At 39.2% G+C, this 19,454-nt stretch overlaps 1 protein-coding gene across 1 annotated transcript in view; it reads right to left on the reverse strand.

Annotated features, from left to right (window-relative positions):
- PLCB4 (phospholipase C beta 4) overlaps positions 1-19,454 on the reverse strand; it is a 266,535-nt gene that overhangs the window by 50,051 nt on the left and 197,030 nt on the right. The window contains exons 19-26 of the mRNA XM_024764269.1: positions 18,796-18,831; positions 16,602-16,743; positions 15,880-15,964; positions 15,423-15,547; positions 13,490-13,541; positions 5,501-5,603; positions 3,295-3,459; positions 85-289 (exon numbers count right to left, since the gene is read on the reverse strand). Of these exons, the coding sequence (XP_024620037.1) occupies positions 85-289; positions 3,295-3,459; positions 5,501-5,603; positions 13,490-13,541; positions 15,423-15,547; positions 15,880-15,964; positions 16,602-16,743; positions 18,796-18,831 (913 nt within the window). The remainder of the gene's footprint in view (positions 1-84; positions 290-3,294; positions 3,460-5,500; positions 5,604-13,489; positions 13,542-15,422; positions 15,548-15,879; positions 15,965-16,601; positions 16,744-18,795; positions 18,832-19,454) is intronic.

The raw sequence follows: 19,454 nt of genomic DNA on the forward strand, positions 1-19,454 counted from the left end.
AATAGCTTATAATTGTGCAATTGAGGGGGAAATACACACACACACACACACACACACACAAAATATTCTAAAAGTTTAACTAACCTCCAAATCCATCAGGCACATATGTTTTAAGGACAATATTGCAGAAAATTGTTGGCAGTGATAAAGGTTTATTTCCCTCATTTCGAAGAGAAATGTGTCGATAGCCTGCTTGGAGGCCATCCAGTGGCAGAATCCTCTGGCCAATCAGCTTGTTGTTGTCATCATACACTGCAAGTCTCAAGACTGCCAGGTCGGGGAGGATCACCTGCAAACAAGAAATGGTACTTTTTGTTGCTTTTTGGAATGCAGCTCCCAAGAATTACAACTCTAGGAATCTGGAGTATATTCATAATGTTCTGAAAGGCTTCTTTATGGTGAAAATAAGCCAATGGCCAATTTGCGTTCTTAAAGCATACTGTATAAGCTACAATGCCCAAGCCATTGAGAAAGGCAATTGGAACAGGTTGGAATTTATTTCCTGGAAATCATTTCCTGAAAATTTTAGATGGAATGAATGGATGTGAAAGATGACTACTCCAATCCTTGGCATCTTTCCCCGTCCCACCCATGTAATGGATGAGCAAAAGGAGACCCTAAGAAATAAAGTGACTTTCCTTTATGTCAGAGATGGCCAGTGACAGCTGGGCCTAGATACTGGGGCTCCTGATTTCTAGTCCTGTGATCTGTCTACTACCTGGGCTGCTTCTGACATCAAACTCTGTTTTTAAGAATATGGAAAGTATCTTTGAAGAAACACCTCATGTATAAAAGACAATCTATATATAAATTTAGATTTCCCCTTTTCCTTGCACACCTCAGTTTTTAACACATTTTGGGATATTAAATAGAGTAAGATGGGGCAGCTAGAAGCATTAACATAGGGAATTCCCTGGCAGTCCCGTGGTTTGCACTCTGTGCTCTCACTGCCAAGGGCCCAGGTTTGATCCCTGGTCAGGGAACTAAGATCCCGCAAGCTGTGCAGCACAACAAATAAAACAAAACAAACAAAAACAGAACAAAACAAAAAAACACCAACAAAAATCAACATTAACATATACCCAAGACATCTACTCTTGCCAACCCCAAACCTAATACATGGCCAAAACATCTGAGCTCAGATAGCAGAAGCCCTATTCAGATATTAAAGAGCAACATGACAAAAAAAAAATCCTATGTTTTTTAATCAAGAATGCCTATTTAGGGCTTCCCTGGTGGCACAGTGGTTGAGAGTCCACCTGCCGATGCAGGGGACACGGGTTCGTGCCCCGGTCCGGGAAGATCCCACATGCCGCGAAGCGGCTGGGCCCGTGAGCCATGGCCGCTGAGCCTGCGCGTCTGGAGCCTGTACTCCGCAATGGGAGAGGCCACAACAGTGAGAGGCCCGCGTACCACAAATAAAATAAAAAATAAAAAAAAAGAATGCCTATTTATTGGCTATGAGCCGCTAAGATATCTCGTCTGATTTGAGCACTATGTCTAAAGCTAGACAATGAACTGGTTGCTTATTTATGCCTAGAGGTATTAATTTAATTCCAACTTCATGAAGATGAACAGGAGAAACCAAGATGAAATGCATCCAACTTCAGTCACTATGTTGTTCCTCACGTGGTGAATGGGGGCTTACCTTGTGAGATTAGCACAATGAACAAAAACAATACCAGCAAGAAGGAAACTAAAGTTAAAACACTTGGTATCAATGAAAGGCAACGTATTGTAACTTCTAAAGAACAGGGGAGGACACAAAATTGGCGTCTTGTTTCTGGGGCCAGTAATACTGCATGAAAAACCCACTCTGATATTTCCCTATGCATCAAAAACAATGCCTGAAGCCAGCTTTCTGAATTTCTAGAAATGTGTGTAGGGATTATTCATTATGTTCCAAAACACTGACCATACTGACAACAGATCCAGCTATAACAAATTGAAAGACATGGGAAGAAAAAAAAGACACATCACAGCTGTGTATGCAATTCACACTACACTCTTATTTTAGAAGAGAAGGTGAAAATGGGGAGAGGGTGTTGTACGGATAATGGTATTCACGTAACAGGGAGCGCCTACACGTCAAAATGGCTTGATTTATTGAACTATATTGATCTTCTGTAATATGCTTTCTGTAAACAAGTTAGCCAATTCTGAGGTTGATAATCCCTATTTTTGTTAAGATAAAAAGCTGATTATCTGTGTTGCATGACATACGTATGTCATACAACACTTGGAAAACCTGTGCCTGAAGAAGAAGCAAGAAAGCATTTTGGTTGGATAACAGAACAAGTGAGAAAGAAACAGGCATTTTTGAGATAGCACTGCCAGTGCATGGATTTTTCAATACATCTTCCATTGATGAAAGAGAAACAACTGGAAAAAAAATGGTTACAAGATTAAGGGCCTCCCCAGTGGTTCAGTGGTTAAGAATCCACCTGCCAATGCAGGGGACACAGGTTCGAGCCCTGGTCCAGGAAGATCCCACATGCCGCAGAGCAACTAAGCCCGTGCGCCACAACTACAGAGCCTGTACTCTAGAGCCTGTGAGCCACAACTACTGAAGCCCACATGCCTAGAGTCCGTGCTCCACAACAAGAGAAGCCACCGCAATGAGAAGCCTGTGCATCGTAACAAAGAGTAGCCCCCACTCGCTGCAACTAGAGAAAGCCTGCACATAGCAACGAAGACCCAACGCAGCCAAAAATAAATACATAAAACAAATTTTTTAAAAATGGTTACAAGATTAAAAACTGCATCATTATAGAGAATGACTGATTGGTCTTAGGATCAAGGTATAATAAGGAGATAAAAAACAAAAACAGCACACGACCCACAGGACCTGTGGGTAGCAATGGGGACCACACTTTCTGGAGGCACAGGGCAATACCAACTGACCCATTTAAGGACATTTATTGGCCTCAGTCTAGGTGCAACATCCTACCCGTCGTCTTGGCTAAAGGAACAGTGCAAGTCACCAGCTGCCACAAGGGCAGGGAAGAGCTCTCCCACATGTGAGGCTGTCCACCTGTAGGGCTCCCTCTGAGTAGACTGCTAACCTGGGGCTTGGGCACTGCCATGTGGGAGGTGGGCTCCTCCAAGGAGGAAGGAGAGCCAAGAGGAGGACAGGGACAAACTGAAACAACAATCATATGATGGCTGCAGAACTCATGCATTAGAAGAACACATTTAGGGTTGAATAACTGTCCCTATATCATGTAGTGTCTCTACACTAAAATGTAGTTCCCAACTTAGCAGAGTGAGTCTGACACATTGAAAATACCCTACCTTCCGAAATACAAATGATTCTTCATTGTAAACTGGATTGAGTCCATTGTTCATCACCATGCGTGTTCGGAATTCCTTCCGGATAGTGTCGGTGGGCAACCCATACATATCCACTTCTACATATGTGCCAATTTTTTTATCTGATAAGAACTGACCTGATATGACCTATAGAAATAGGATGAGAGAGAAGTAAAGTCAGTGTAATCATCAGTAGCAAAGAATAATCTGGAAGGAAGAGATTCTCTGTTCATCTTTAGAAATTTTAATTATCTATGGAAATAATGTATTCATTCCTTATTAAACTAAAACATGGTTGAACAAGAACTACATGCAAAAAACTATTCTAGGCAGAGGTTCTGCCTCCGAGAACTGCCTAGAAAAAGAAAGAGCGAACTATACATGAATCATCTATTACAAAACAATACTGTCCACAGCATCTTCACCTAAGTGCCCACACCTATGAAATGAAGCAATGGATTCAAATATGCCCTAAGGTCACTTCATAGCTCTGAAATTCTGTCATGCCACACTTTTACTGAATTCTTTCAAAAGTCTTGAGACACACAGAAAGAAAAGCAATGCTAAACTGATGTTGACAATCTTCATACAGGACAGTGTTATTTTTTGTAAAGACCAGTATTAAATTTTATCTATTTTAAATCTATGGAGAGACTATTTTTCATTTATTTTCCAAATGACGACAGCCATTTATTAGGTTTTTTCATGTTATCTAATAGCTAATAATTGTGAAACAGTTTTTCGAGGTATAACTGACATAAAATAAACTGTACATGTTTAAAGTGTACAATGAGATCAGTTTTTACACATGAGCACATCTGTAAAACTATCACCACAATTAAGACAATAAATATTTTCAACAACTCCCAAAGTTCCTTTGTGCCCTTTTGTAATTCATCCTTTCTTCCACCTCTGTCTAGAGGAAACAACTGATTTACTTTCTGTTACTATACATTAGTTTGCATTTTCTAGAATTTAGTATAAGTGGAATCATATAGTAGGTATCTTTTCATTAATAAGCTTTATTTTTTATAGCCATTTTTGCTTTACAGCAAAGTTGAGAAGAAAGTACAGAGTTCTCACATACCCCTGTCCCCGTACCCACCACTTCCCCCACTATGTGTATCTCACACCACAGTAGTATACTCGTTACAATCAGTGAACCTACATTGACACTTCATTATCACCCAAAGTCCATAGTTTACATTTAGGGCTTACTCTTGGTGTTGTACATTCGATGGATGTGGAAAAATGTATAATGACACGTATCTACCATTGTAGTATCATACAGAATAGTTTCACTGCCCTAAAATCCCTTGTGCTCTGCCTGCTAATCCCTCCCCCCAACTCCTGATCTTTTTTAGCATCTCCATAGTTTTGCCTTTTTCCGGAATGTTATATAGTTGGAATCACACAGTGTGTCACTTTTTCAGACTGGCTTCTTTCACTTCGTAATGTACATTTAAATTTCATCCGTGTCTTTTCATGACTCAATAGCTCATTTCTTTTTAGAACTAAATAATATTCCACTGTCTGGATATGCCACTGATTATTTATCCATTCACCTACTAAATGGCACCGTGGTTACTTTCAAAATTTTGTCAGTTATGAATAAAGCTGCTAAAAACATCCCTGTTAAGTTTTTGTGTGGACATAAGTTTTCAATTCATTTGGGTAAATAACAAGGAATACAACTTGCTGGATCATATAGTAAGAGTATGTTGAGTTTTGTGAGAAACTGCCAAACTGTTTTCCAAAACGGTTTCATCATTTTGCATTCCCACCATCAATGGCCGAGAGTTCCCGTTGCTCCACAGCCTCTACTGGATACTTTTTGATCTGGTGTTTTTCATTAAAAGCAGCTAATAATGTCACTAGTAGAAAAACATGTTTCTCAAGAAAAAAAGAAAGAATTTAAAATCAAAGTTGAGAGCCACACACTGATCTTGCAAATTGACATTAAATTTATTTATTTATTTTTAATTTGGCTGCACTGGGTCTTAGTGGGCACGTGGGTTCTTAGTTGCGGCATGTGGGATCTAGTTCCAGGCATTGGGAGCATGGAGTCTTAACCACTGGACCACCAGGGAAGTCCCAACATTAAATATTTTCGTTGTAATTTCTTAAGACTTTCCCAGGACCACCTGCATACACATTTATACTATTCTGTGAAAAGCAAGCACCTTACCTGCACCGAGCAAGTGGCTGCAATAACCCCATCAACAGGCGTCTCAGAGAAGGGATCAAATGTTCGATCGGGCCGTCTCATGAAATCTGGTTTGAGAAGGTACCTGATGGGACAAAAGTGCAGAAGGAGTTTACTTTGTTAGTTATTTTTATAAAGACTAAGAAAACCACTATTCAGGATACTGAATACTTATTTATCCCCATTTCTAACTTAGGAGATAGGCTTTTAGGTAGAGGATCTCAAGGACTGAAGAGAATATCCCTGCCCTGTGGATAACCCTAATGAGGAGCAGGGAAGAGCAAGTGTTCTCTAGATTCCAGGCTCTGGGACATCTATGACTTCCTGACATGACCATCTTCTCTGGGACTTGTTTATGCTCTTACATGCACAAAATAATAATGAAAAACCAACTAAATGAGCTATAGTTATCAAAATACGGGAAATATGTGATATTATTTGTTTTAATTAATGTATTAAATTATGGGATATAATGACAAGTTGGATAACTACATAGTTTCAAAGTGCCGATAATCATAAGAATATTTTGAGAGATCTCTAACAAAAGTAATGAGATATCTGTGATTTATATCAGTGTCAGAGGTATCATTAACATTACTATGGATTGTTGTCTATTTTCATAATCGAAGGGAATGTAAAGTTTCAGTTAGAGGTAGGTGAAGATAAAGATGTTATTATTTCTCCAATTCTAGCCAGGCTAATTAGGTAAGAAAGTGAAATAAAAAGGCATCCAGACTGGAAAGAAGAAGTATTTAATACTATTTCTATTCTCAGATGATATGATCTTATATATAGAAAATCCTAAAGAATCCACTAAAAAGCTATTCGAACTAAAAAACGAGTTCAGCAAGCTTACAGGGTACAAAATCAATATATAAAAATCAATTGTATTTCTATGCACCAAGCAATGAACAATCCAAAAATGAAATTAAGTAAACAACTCCATTTATAACAGAATCTAAAATAATAAAATACTTAGGAATACATTTAACAAAATAAGTACATATACTTGGAAAATCACAAAAAATTGTTGAAGAAAATTTTAAAAGAACTAAATAAATGGAAAGATAGCTTGTGTTCATGGATCAGAAGGCTTAATATTGTTAAGATGGTGCTAGTCCCCAAATTGATATACAGATTCAATACAATCCCTATCAAAATCCCAGCTGTCTTCTTTATAGAAATTGACAAGTTGATCCTAAAATTCAATTGGAAACTCAAGGACCAAGAATTCCCCAAACAGTCTTGATAAAGAAGAACAAAGTAGGAGGTCTCATACTTCTCAATTTTAAAACTTTCTACAAATCAACAATAACCTAAGCATCTTGGTACTGGCAAAAAGATAGATATATAAATCAGTGAGATAGAATTGAGAGTCCAAAAATAAATTCATATCTATGCTCAACTGATTTTTGACAAGGATGCCAAGACTAGTCAGTGAGGGAAAGAACAGCCTTTAAACAAATGATGCTAGGACAACTGGATAGCCACATGCAAAAGAATAAAATTAGTCCCTTCTTTCACATCATAAACAAAAATTATCTCAAAATGGATCAAAGATCTAAAAGTAAAAGCTATAACTATAAAATTCTTAGAAGAAGACTTAGGGATAAATCTTTGTGACTTGGAATTTGACAATGGATTATTAGACATAACACCAAAAGCACAAGCAATGAGCAAAAATATCAATACATAAACTTCACTTCATCATAAAGACTTTTACACTTCAAAGAACACTCTCAAGAAAGTGAAAAGACTAGTCATAGAATGAGAAAAATATTTGCAAATCATTTACCTGATAAGAGGCTTGTATCTAAAATATATGAAGAACAAATAACCCAGTTAAAAAATGGGCAAATGATTTGAATAGACAGTTCTCCAAATAAGATATACAAATGGCCGGCAAGCACTTGAAAAGACGCTTAATATCATGAGTCATCAGAGAAATGCAAACCAGTACCATAATAAGATACCACTGTACACACACTAGGTCGGCTACAATAAAAAAATAAAAAGTCAGATAATAGTAACTACGACGAGGAGATGGAGAAATTGGAGGCTTCATATGACATTGCTGGTGCGAATGTAAAATGATGCAGCCACTTTGGAAAACAGTCTGTAGTTTCTCAAACAGTTAAACATAGAGTTACCATATGACCCAGCGATTCTCTTAGGTATACACCCAAGAGAAGTGAAAACATCTGTCCATGCAGAAACTTGTACATGAATGTTCATAGTGGCATTATTTGTAATAACCAAAAGATAGAAACAATCCAAATGTCCATCAAAAGATGAATGGATATACAATATGAGGTATATCCATATAATGGAAAATTATTCAGCAAAAAAAAAAATAAAGTACTGATATACACTACAACACAGGTGAACCTTGAAACCATTATGCTAAGTGAAACAAGACAGTCATAAAAGGTCACAAATTATATGAATCCATTTACATGAAATGTGCAGAACAGGCAAAAATATAGTGACAGTGTGTAGATTGGTGGTTGCTTAATGCTGGGATGGGGGCAGGGGATGTTGGAAGGTGACAGCTAAAGGGTATGAGTTTTCTTTTTTGATTGACTAAAATGTTTTAAAATTGATCTCCAGCACTGTCTGCCCCTTATCCCCACTGGGTATGGTCACAGAATCACACCTTGGCTAGATTCCATAACTTTCCTGAAACTCGTGTTAAAGAACTTCATCTCTCTAAAAGAAATATTCTTTGTTAGGAATGACTATAACCATAGATAAGAAAATCCACACCAATGTGATCAGTATATAAAGGAAAATAAAAACACTTTCCCGAAAACTCTAGGTTTGCTTTTAGATGTAAAGGAATCACAATTTGGGATCAAATCTTTCATATTCCTTAGGAGTATAACTTTTACTAGTTTCAACTCTAGATGATGTCAAATTTATTACTATCTTTAAAAATACAACCAAAAAAGGAATCCCAAGGCATAATATTTTTCCTTAAAGGAAAGTTTAAAGTCATGTTTTTTGGTTTTGACAAAGTTGCCATTCTTTGCTATCTTCAGAGTCTGAACAAAAAACTGTTAAAAAACAAGCCCACATTCCGCTTGGATATAATAATCAATAAAACACCCGAGAACAACACTGACTTTTAAATAAAGGATATAGAGAGTTTATAGAATAGTTCAAATATTAAAGATGACATTGAACATTCACCTGTCTCCAACAGAACGCAACCCTTAATATTAATATATCAATACAAGGTCTCTGCATAGAAGATATTGTTTTCTATGTTTATAGAGCATTGATTTGGACCTTTTTTTGTGGCAACTGTTAACCATTGGAAAATATGATGATACAGCAAAAACTCAAGACTTAGGATGGGAAGTAGATGAATGGATACAATTCTACACACACTTCTCCAAGGCAAGCCTACTAGCTTTGCCTGGCCAAGCATCAGACATCAGCTGCAAGACGAGGTCATGGATCATGGCTCTAGCGTTCACATGGAGGCAGCTATTGGATTCCAGTTGTGTGAAATGAGGGAATCTGCCTTCTGCGAAAGGTGGGACTCGGGGTCCATAAAGGACTGTAGTCATATGTCCAGTCCAGAATCTCCTAGGGCAGTGGCTGTAGACATTCAGGACTCCCTGTGGTGCTCCTCAGTCATTTCTGAAGGGTCAGGAGCCCCTTCTCACCAAAAATAGAGAAATGTCATATTGATGATGTTTCAGTGTCAACAACATTCTTCCACATTCCCTGCTGCTCTCAGGCCTGCTTAGAAGAAAACTAATCTGTGAAAGCGTGATCCAAAATAAAAAATGTCAGGAGGAAATGGCAAGAAATCCAAGTCCGATTCTCCAAAGTTGGCAGCTTGCAGTGTGATGTGTTCATTTATATACTTAAAAAATAAAAGTGACTGTGTAGAAGTGATACCGAGCAGGACCCTGTGGGGCTCCTGGACACAAAAGCCTCTCTGTGTCCCCCCGTTTTTTTGTTTGTAGGAAATAGGCTTCATTCAGCCTCTACCACCTTCCCTGAGTTCCAATGAGCAGGTTCAAACAGTTGCTAACCAGGGAAGGGAGGAAATGCGGAGACAAAGGAAGAACAGTCAAGAAACAATAGTGCAGCCTTGGGGCAAGGTCCTGGTCCTCCCTCAAGGGATACACAAAACAATACCTTTGAGCTGTTTTGCAGTTACTGAACCCCCACCAGGTGGGAGAAGTTAACTGTATGCTGCTGGCAAGTACCAGACCCCAGACCGGTTGGAACCAGGAGGTTGATGATGCTGACTCCCAATTACCTCACCACCAACCAATCAGAAGAATATCCACGAGCTGATCACACCCTCTTTGAACCATTTCTATAAAACTCCTCACTACCCCCTCCAGGTTAGGACATACAATTCTGAGGGCATTAGCCCAATGTGGCCCCCTTTGCCTGGCAAAGCAATAAAGCTACTTTTTTCTACTTCACCCAAAACTCCATCTCGAGATTTAATTTGGTGTCAGGGTACAGAGGGTGGATTTGGCTACAGAAGTCTGACAGGATCCCTGGCTTGGGGGTGACACTTAGCCAGCTTGTCTTGAACGAGTGTCAATTTGGGGCCTAAGGTGGCAGAGACTGTCACTCACAGACCTGGAGGCTGTGTAGGTCCAGGGACCCTGGGCATCGATGGGGAAGCAGGAGCTGGAGCCCTGGCTTTATGGGGGTGGGTTTGTGCCACTGCAGGCCTAAAAGGCACAGAATGTCTCTGTACAGAAACACAGCCCTCAGACATAGCCCACAAGGATTTCTTATTTTTTATTTATTTTTATTTTTTTAACATCTTTATTGGATTATAATTGCTTTACAATGGTATGTTTCTGCTGTTTAACAAAGTGAATCAACTATACATAAACGTATATCCCCATATCTCTTCCCTCTTGCGTCTCCCTCCCACCCTCCTGATCCCAGCCCTCTAGGTGGTCACAAAGCACCAAGCCGATCTCCCTGTGCTATGTGGCTGCTTCCCACTAGCTATCTATTTTACATTTGGTACTGTATGTATGTCCATGCCACTCTCTCACTTTGCCCCAGCTTACCCTTCCCCCTCACTGTGTCCTCAAGACCATTCTCTACATCTGCATCTCTATTCCCATCTTGCCCCTAGGTTCTTCATAACCATTTTTTTTTTTTTTAGATTCCATATATAGGTGTTAGCATACAGTAAGTATTTTTATGACTTACTGCCTCTGTATGACAGACTCTAGGTCCATCCACCTCACTACAAGTAACTCAATCCACAAGGATTTTTTAAAAGTCCCTGCAGGTGGGCAGGAGAATGACAAGGGTAGTGCAGTGAAATCCATCGGGTGCCTCAGATGCCCTTGCCCAGTGGCTGGCCCATCTCCACCAGCTATGACTCCTCAGGGGCACAACACACTCGTGAGAAAGATTGCCTCTCTCTGCCCTGTTGGTGACAACCTCTTCCTCCAGGCTGGGTGTGGGGAAAAGGGAAGGGGCAGGGGGACATGAGACTGAACAATACTGTTAACATCTCTTGTAGTCAGGCTGCCCCAAGGAACAATCATATTTTTTAGTCCCCCTGATGGGACTTCAGCTTTTGGTCACATCACCTCAAACACATGAGCACAGAATACAGGCTAATGTAGCACCATCCTTGCTCATGAACATATTTTAAAATACACAACGGTGTGGAAGGTGAGACACTGAGCATGTGAACTATGGCAAATCGGAAACTCCTGAAAAGAAACATAGTGAAGGCGTAGAACTCCTGTTGGTGTAACAGAGCAGGACCCTATGAGGCCTTCCTGGGACAGACTTCTCCGCTACATCCTCTGCCTTAGCTCCTCTCTGAAGTACCTAGATAACAGTATCTGATGCCTATTTCCTGAGCTTTTCAGATGCTAAAACCACCACCTAATGGAGGAAATTAATTACTTGCACGTGGCCCCAAGACCTACTGGAGCCTAAGGATTGATAATGTGAACCCCTGTGACACTGCCCTGTTACCTCACCATCAACCAATCAGAGAACTGTACACAAGCCCAATTGTGTGTGCCCTGTGACACCCTCCCCCCGCCCATCATCTGGCCTTTAAAAATGCTTTGCTGAAACCCTTCAGGGAGTTCAGGAGTTTTAGAGCACTAGCCACCCGTTCTCCCTGTATAGGGCCTTACAGTAAATGCTGCACTTTCCTTCACCACAGCGTGGTGTCAGTAGACTGACTTTACTGCATGTGCACGAGCAGACCCAAGTTTGGCTCAGTAACAGTGGGACCCCTTTTACGTGGAACCAACTCCCCTCCCCGTGTCAGGGCAGGATAAGCCATCAAATGGCTGAGGTGAAAGGAAAAGCTCCTTTGGCATCCGTGAGCCACAGGAAGGTTCAGGGAGTGAGCACAGCCAGGTGTGAACCATGAGGGTTGTCTCTTGGGCTCCTTACAGGCCTGTTGTGAGCAGACTGCTCATTTAATCTTGTGTGATTCCTGCCTGTGATCGGTCATATGGGCTTAAGCTTTTTTGTAACCTCACTTTTTCACAGAAATCTGCAGTTCATGAAGTAATTCAAATAGACTCAGTCCAAACCCTCTGAGCTATCACAGAAAACCCAGGGTGGCAGGTGTTACCGACTTCATTTTATCAGCAGGAAATTGAGGTTTAGGGTCTAACACACCTGCCCAGGGCAACAACAGCATGTGGCGCACCCAGGGCTCAAACCCGGGTCAGGCTGGAGCCGAGGGCTTTTATCCCCTGTGCCACAGCTGCCCCTGGGGTCTCATTGCCTAAGCCTCCACTGGGGGTCCACCCGTCAATTTACCTACACAATCTCCTGGTTCTGAATGCTTTGCGCTAAATAACAAAGTAGCTTAAAAAAAAAAATCTCTGAAATGTGTATTTAGCTGTTTTCTTCTGACCCATACTTTTATTTTCCCCCCTGTTTTATTGAGATATAATTGAAATATAACACTGTATTAGTTTAAGGTATACAGTTTTTATTTCTTTCAAAATACACAGTAGAGGCAAATATCCTGTAAGCTGCTATATCCTGATTTGGGTAGCAGGGTTGTCACCCGTGGGTGTAGGTGAACTGGCAGGCAGGAAGAGGTGGGAGTGGGCATTTTGAAACCATACGTGCTGAAAATTTTATCTTGACTGTTTTTAGTGATGGAAATTAAATATCCAACCAGGGAGGCCACAAACATCCTGACAGTAGCATGGTGGGATGAGACAGTACTCTATTGAATTAGTCTAGAGGTCTCTGGGCAGTGGTTTGTGATTATTTACCTGCAGTGCTGCTTGGGGACATTTGCATGGAGAAAAAAAATGGTCACACAGTTTTTTTTCATATGTATAGAATGTTAACTTCATATTTTCATTTAACCTTTCAGTGTTTCAATGAAATGAACATTTCCTATTTCATTACTTGGTTTGCAGATTTTAGGGAGCTCTATTTAAGTAACTGAAACAACATTTATAGTGTTATTTTTTGGTAACTGCTATTTACAAGACATACAAAACATGTCTATCAAAGGAGGACAAAGCCTTCTTCCTAGCTGAAATAAATTCCACTTGACACCTAGGACTTCATTATATATTAAATCAACTTCATTCCTCTCTAGGTCGTATGTAAAATACACATATTTAATGTCTTTGTCTACTGCTGATGTCCAAATGAGCAGATTCATTACCTGTCCTAGCTATAAAAACCTCTGCTACTGAATTTAAAGTGAGAGCACTAAACTCTAGAGTGTGTATAATAAACTGCTTAACTAGTCGTTATATTTTTTTTTTATATCTGCTTAGTTAAACAGGGGCCCCGTGAAGAATGTACCTTGCAGATGTAATTTACCTGGGGATTTCATTTGTTTCTATCCCATCCCTCAGACCCAGCTTAAGTTCAGCAGCTCCTAATTAAAAATGACACGGTTTCATTACAGCTGTAGTATGGAGTGTGGAACACAGTGACTACAGTTTAAATCACATTACTTACCCGCACGATCCATTATACTCAAATTTTCCCTGATTCAATTGCATCGCTAAATCTGTTAAGAGACAAAAATAATTTAGCATCTCGTCTCCTCGGACAAAGAAGATCTTGATGGCGTGATTTCAAACAACGGAAATCAGATACTGACCCCTGGCTGAAAGGTCTTTTTTTAACACCACAAGGTTAAAGGGTCTGTTTAAGGCATACAACTCTCTCTTCCATGTTGAAATGACCTTGTGTTTAAACTAAACAAAAAAATCCGTGTTCATAGAGATCATGTTGGCAATGCTTTAAAATTTGGATTCAATATATGTTTCATATGATTGTTGAGTTAGTGTTGAGAGTACAGATGTCCAAGCTGATATATAGTTAGAGGAGATGTGCCTTACCATCCCAGAGGAAGGGTACACCGGACATACCCAGTAGGGTCATGTGAATACAAAACTCGATTAAAATAAAAAATAAACTAGGTAAGTGTGTAAAAATTGACTTAAGGTGACTTCAGGAGAATTCTTCTAGTGGGGTCTAGTGGCAGGGCATGGCTTATGGTTTTTCTCTTGCAGGCAAACGCAATGTTCTTTCTTTTCATCAGCAAAAGAAATGGGCAGCTGATGGATTTCTTTTTTTTTTCTTCTCAAAGTGCTGTGATTAAACCTAACGTTATAGAATACAACATAAGCTGACCTAGATCATAAGCTGCCTTTGGATCATTTAATCCATATAACAGAGTCACTGACAATAAATAATAAAACTTGACCTCTTTTTAAGTAAGTAAAATCAGCAGTGCCTTTTAATCGTACTTTGTCTCTGTTAGAAACACTCCAGGGCTGTGCTGGTACCTGGTCACAGTTTAGCAGAGTGAGCACTGATAGGAATGCTGAGCAGAAATATGAACCCAGTTCCTGATCACTGAGGCAGCATCACCAAGGGGTGGTAAACACAGTCAGGTCGCATTCATGCCAAGGGAATGCAAGTCATAGGACCTTTCGATCAGTACAGATCGTAGGGAGCAAGGTGGATTGAGATTCACAAAATATGGTGGATGGACTTGAAAAGAAAATGCCCCCCAAATGGGGAAACATGGGAGGTACCGTCATAGAGCAAAGAACAGAACAAGGAAGGTGTTTTGGTTTTTTTCTTAACCAATATTAAGGACCATGCTGTGGCATTAACCACAGAAAGTGAATAGGTTTTGTGGCATATTTCTCACCTGTTTTAGGTGAGTAACTAGAGCCTATTATTTTTCTATTTTTAATTGCAATCCTAGGCCCTTAAGCAAACTTTGAAAACTTGACAAATTTTGTTTATGCATTCACAAAAATTGACTGCTCTCCTTGCAGGGAAAAAAAAAAAAAAAAAAGATTATATACTGGAAACTTGCCTCAGAACACACTTTGGAGGAACAAGTTATATATTAGTACCTCTAAGGGTACAGAACTCCTTAAACACCATTTTAGCAGAATCTACTCTATAATATTCTGCACTCTTATGGTGAGATGCCACTATTTTGCTGATCTCCTGCTGAATGTTAACAGTGGGAAGGGTACTTTCCCAAGGAGAAATGAGTCATAGTTACTGTACAAAGATGCTCAAATACTTCTCACTTCATTCTGCCTCTGGACGAGAAGGTAAGTTTGATCCAAAAAGAAGAAAAATTAGACATATTTTGGCAAAAGGGACAATGTTTAGCAGATTAGTCATGGCATTTCCAAAAGGATATTCAATTGAAATCAAACTCTATTATCTTCTACCATTGTCTTATTGCTCTAGTTTGCATTTTTAATTTCTCACCATTCTATAAATCCAACAACACATTGTGTTGCCATATGTCTGCTTCCGTGAAAAAAAATGCCCACAACCAACTGATGGCAACTGTTGGCCCTGTCCTGTCAAAGCGTTCTCGTGGAATTCGAGGTCACTGGACATCAGTTCCTACCTGGGGTTTGATAGTTCAGCGAAACCATCTGGCAGCCAGCGTTCCAGAAAATCTGAGGCATGTAATTACTGGAATCGACTCGGCCTCCCTTGGGGTAAATGCGACTCATTTGCCGTTTGTTATAACTGTGTAACATATTAAGGAAAATGGCAAAAAGAGTATTCCAGCAGTGACAAAGAGCTAAAATGAAGATCTAGACCAAAAATGACACACATATGACAACAGAGAACAAATTTCACATGTATAAAGGATGCTTAAGAGAAAAACCACAGTTCACCGTGTGGATTATAAAAACAATCCACATTTGGGCAGGTTTTCCCAGCTGCTGTGGTCTTTCACATACATTATTTTATTAGTTCTACAACCACAATAATATATTAGCCATTTTTCTATTTTAGAGATTCCTGCCAAACCCAAAGTTCACCAACCACTTATTCCACTTAATACATAAGGATACTTCACAAATTCAATCGCATGTGTCTTCAAGTAGCCTAGACCAACTGACTCATTAAAAGAAGACATGTTATAATGAATATTGCGTTCTGTAAAGGAAAGCAAAGATGCACTTAGAAACCCTGCCATCAAACCCTCACAGAAAGACAAGCGACAAATATAATTACACCCTGAATCATGAGGCCTTGGAGGCAGATGTCTCCTTACTATATCAGTAGCTCCTAATTTCATTAACATCCTGTAGCTGGAGATGGCTGACTTAAGAAAAGTGTGATGAATTAAGTTTGGAGTCATTAAATCAATTATGTGTATACCAATTGCCATTCATAGCCACCCCTGAAATATGTATTTCCAATGAGGATGATAGCTTCTCCAGTCCAGAAATAATTATGAAAAGTCTGAAAATACTCGATACGTTTTTGGAGACCAGCTTTCGACAGAAAGCAGCCTTATAATAAAGTATATCTAATGCAAGAGGCTAACCTCTTGGATTGCTACCAAATCCATAGTCTGTCAGAGCCACCTTGTGGACGATGTCGGGAACGACAACACAAGGCCCCCACATGCCAAGGACATGTCACTACGTGGTCTATGCAATGAAAATAAGGTTAGATGGAACAGTCCACGTGCCCAGAAAAGAAAATGGCAGCAAGTCAGATCACAGCTCACAGCATAATGTAAGAAATGCAAACAAAAAAGGCAATAGCGTTTAACCTTCGGTGTTACCTTCAGCCACATGGAAACCTTGAAACTTTACGGGCTGTGCATAGTTGATCATTGTGGACAAATATGGATGGATATTAGTGGTGGCGCCTACATATTTATAAGATGCCATCCATGCCTGCTCATCTTCTATAGTTACCAGGCCCTACGAGCACAACAAAGGGAACATGCACGTCAGTGACTTCAGCAGGACTCTCAGATTTACGCTTCAGACTGCCTCACTAGCGATAATTTGCACACACACAGATCGAAAGATAAAGACTTCTTTCTTCTCAGTTATCCTAACTAAAGGATAACTTTAAAAGTGAATGTCCACTGTAGCTCCAAATAATGCAAATGGAGATAATAGTAAAATATGAAGTTTACCTTACATTTGGGGGACATTTTTTAGATTTTCAAAGGACTTTGCTCTGGAAACTATACTGAAGTTCAGAGCAATGCTATGAAATATGTATAGCAGGTATTATCATTCATGATTTCACAAATTGTAGCATAACATCAAAAACGGCGGTCCTTCAATTTTAGTGTAAATCTAGGCTTGTTAAATCACAGATTCCGGGGACCCACTCTCAGAGTTTCTGATAAAGTGAGTCTGGGGTGAGGCCCAATAATTGGCATTTCTAACTAGTTCCCAAGTGCTAATGATATGGGTGGTCTGGGGAACCACACTTTGTTTAACACTGCTTCGGAAACCAAGCCACATACATAAATGGTTTACGATATTAAAAAAAAATGCTTATTCTTAAACTAATGTGAGAACCCACTATACAGGACTTATTACTGCATTGTTTTGCATAGAGGCAAAAGAAACAACTTATTGTAGTTCGTTTCGTAGTAAATCAGAACAAAAGCAACAAAAACAACAACAAAAATAACGCCTTCAAAAGCGATCTACATTTAGTTGAGATTGATACTGAGGAATGAACTGCTGACTCACATGAATCAATTCATTGGTTAAAAAAATAGGCCATTTGTTTATCTGATAACTTAACATTCTAGATCATCAAACTGATTGCACCAGTAAAAGTCTGAGATAAATAATCAAAGAATGTAACTTGGGATTTTTTAAAAATAAATTTTTCATATGTCCTGACTCCCCAAATAAGGGCAGAGGCATGTCTAACTCCTTTCTTGTGTGTTTAATGATAAGTAACACCGTACCATAAGCTAGGTACTGGCCTGAGTCCGTGCATGACAACCTCGTTACTGTCAGTCATCATGTGTAGCAAGGATTAGAGTTTGACCCACTGACCACATGAGAAGACTGAGTCCTTAAAGATTAAAATAACTTGGTCACAGCTACTTAGCTAATAAATATCAGTGATCACAGGTCAACCTGTCCTTTGTTGACCCCAATACCTTACGAATTTCTAGTAGGAGAGAATTTCACAAATATCTTGGGCGAAGACCGGGATCAGACTTAACCAGAATTATTTCAAACAATATTTAGACAGTAAGAAGATAGGGTTTTACTCCAAATAAGATAAGACCCCATACACAACAAGATAGTATTTTCTGAAGCTCTGAAGTGTGGGAATCAAATGACAAGGTAAATTTTTGCATCTCACTACTATAATAAACCACATACATTTACTAAAAAAGACCACTTTGATATCATGAGCCGTGAAGAGGATAAAAGAAACTAAAAATGTAACTTTACTTTCCTTACAATAAAATCAACACCGAATAATGTTAGATAAAACTCCTAGAATGTGTACAATGTGAACTGACAATTTTTCAGAATGTCAATATAGTCAGAACAAGATCCCCTTCCCATTTTACTATAATATGAATTTGTTGACCTATAGGTCATTTTTATTTTAAAATTCAGTGTGTTGATGATTATGTACTCTTATTCTAGGAATGAAATCTCAAATTCCAACTACGAAATTGCCTAATTGCACTAAACACTTATTTTTAGGAAAATCATCTTATTTGCCTGTGCTCTGTTTTGTGATTTTATCAGGATATAATCATTTCATCACTGTGATTAATTCTTTCTTTTGAAGACTCATATGTAGATGCATTGAGCATGTAAATATTATACCTATAATACCTATAAACATTCTGATATTTCATGGGGCAGTGGGTGGGGGAAGATAGAGTAACAACACTTAGTACAAAATGCTCAATATTAGAGGCCCACGTACTGTGTCTTATAATGAAAACAAAATGTACAATGAAATTATTTTGTTACCTTTTTGTTGTTTTCATGTTCAAGGTCATCTGAAGCCTAAATTAGAGAAAGATAAAAATAATTTACCTCTCCAAAGGGCAAAATTCCAAATTTACTAGCCATACATATGTAGATATTTAAATAAATTCATGTACACTTGTTATTCTATTTATTTGTTAAGATGGGAAATTACTGGTAACATAAAGGCATAGATAAAGTGAGAACTGAGAAGATATCATGGCATAGCTCTCTTTCACATCATAAAAGCTCATCTTAATGCTTATCTCCCTTCTTTGTTGATAGTCTTTGCCTATTTTGATGCTTCCTTATGGTAATTTAGTACATGATTTAGTGATGGGGCTTGGGAAATAATCGATGTGGCCACCTCCTCTGGTATGTAAAGGGTCACTCTTCAGCTATTCAACACTCATGTCTTGTGTTGATAAAGGCAGCATAAAGGTAAGCACTGAGTCTTAGTAGGCATCTATTAGTCTGAAAGTAGCTGCAATTCTGTGTATTGGAGAAGGTAGGGGTAATGGCAGTATTCCCTTGGCTTTGTTCGGCAGACAAATTTGCTTCCATTTTCTTAGCACCCAAGGCATACACCTACCCGCATCTTCATCCTCTGTCTTAATGATCAAGTATCGCTGCTCCCATCAAAGACCACACCCTCACATCAC

This window comes from Neophocaena asiaeorientalis, unplaced genomic scaffold (genome assembly GCF_003031525.2).
Source record: "Neophocaena asiaeorientalis asiaeorientalis breed wild unplaced genomic scaffold, Neophocaena_asiaeorientalis_V1.1 scaffold400, whole genome shotgun sequence".
Taxonomy (NCBI): domain Eukaryota; kingdom Metazoa; phylum Chordata; class Mammalia; order Artiodactyla; family Phocoenidae; genus Neophocaena; species Neophocaena asiaeorientalis.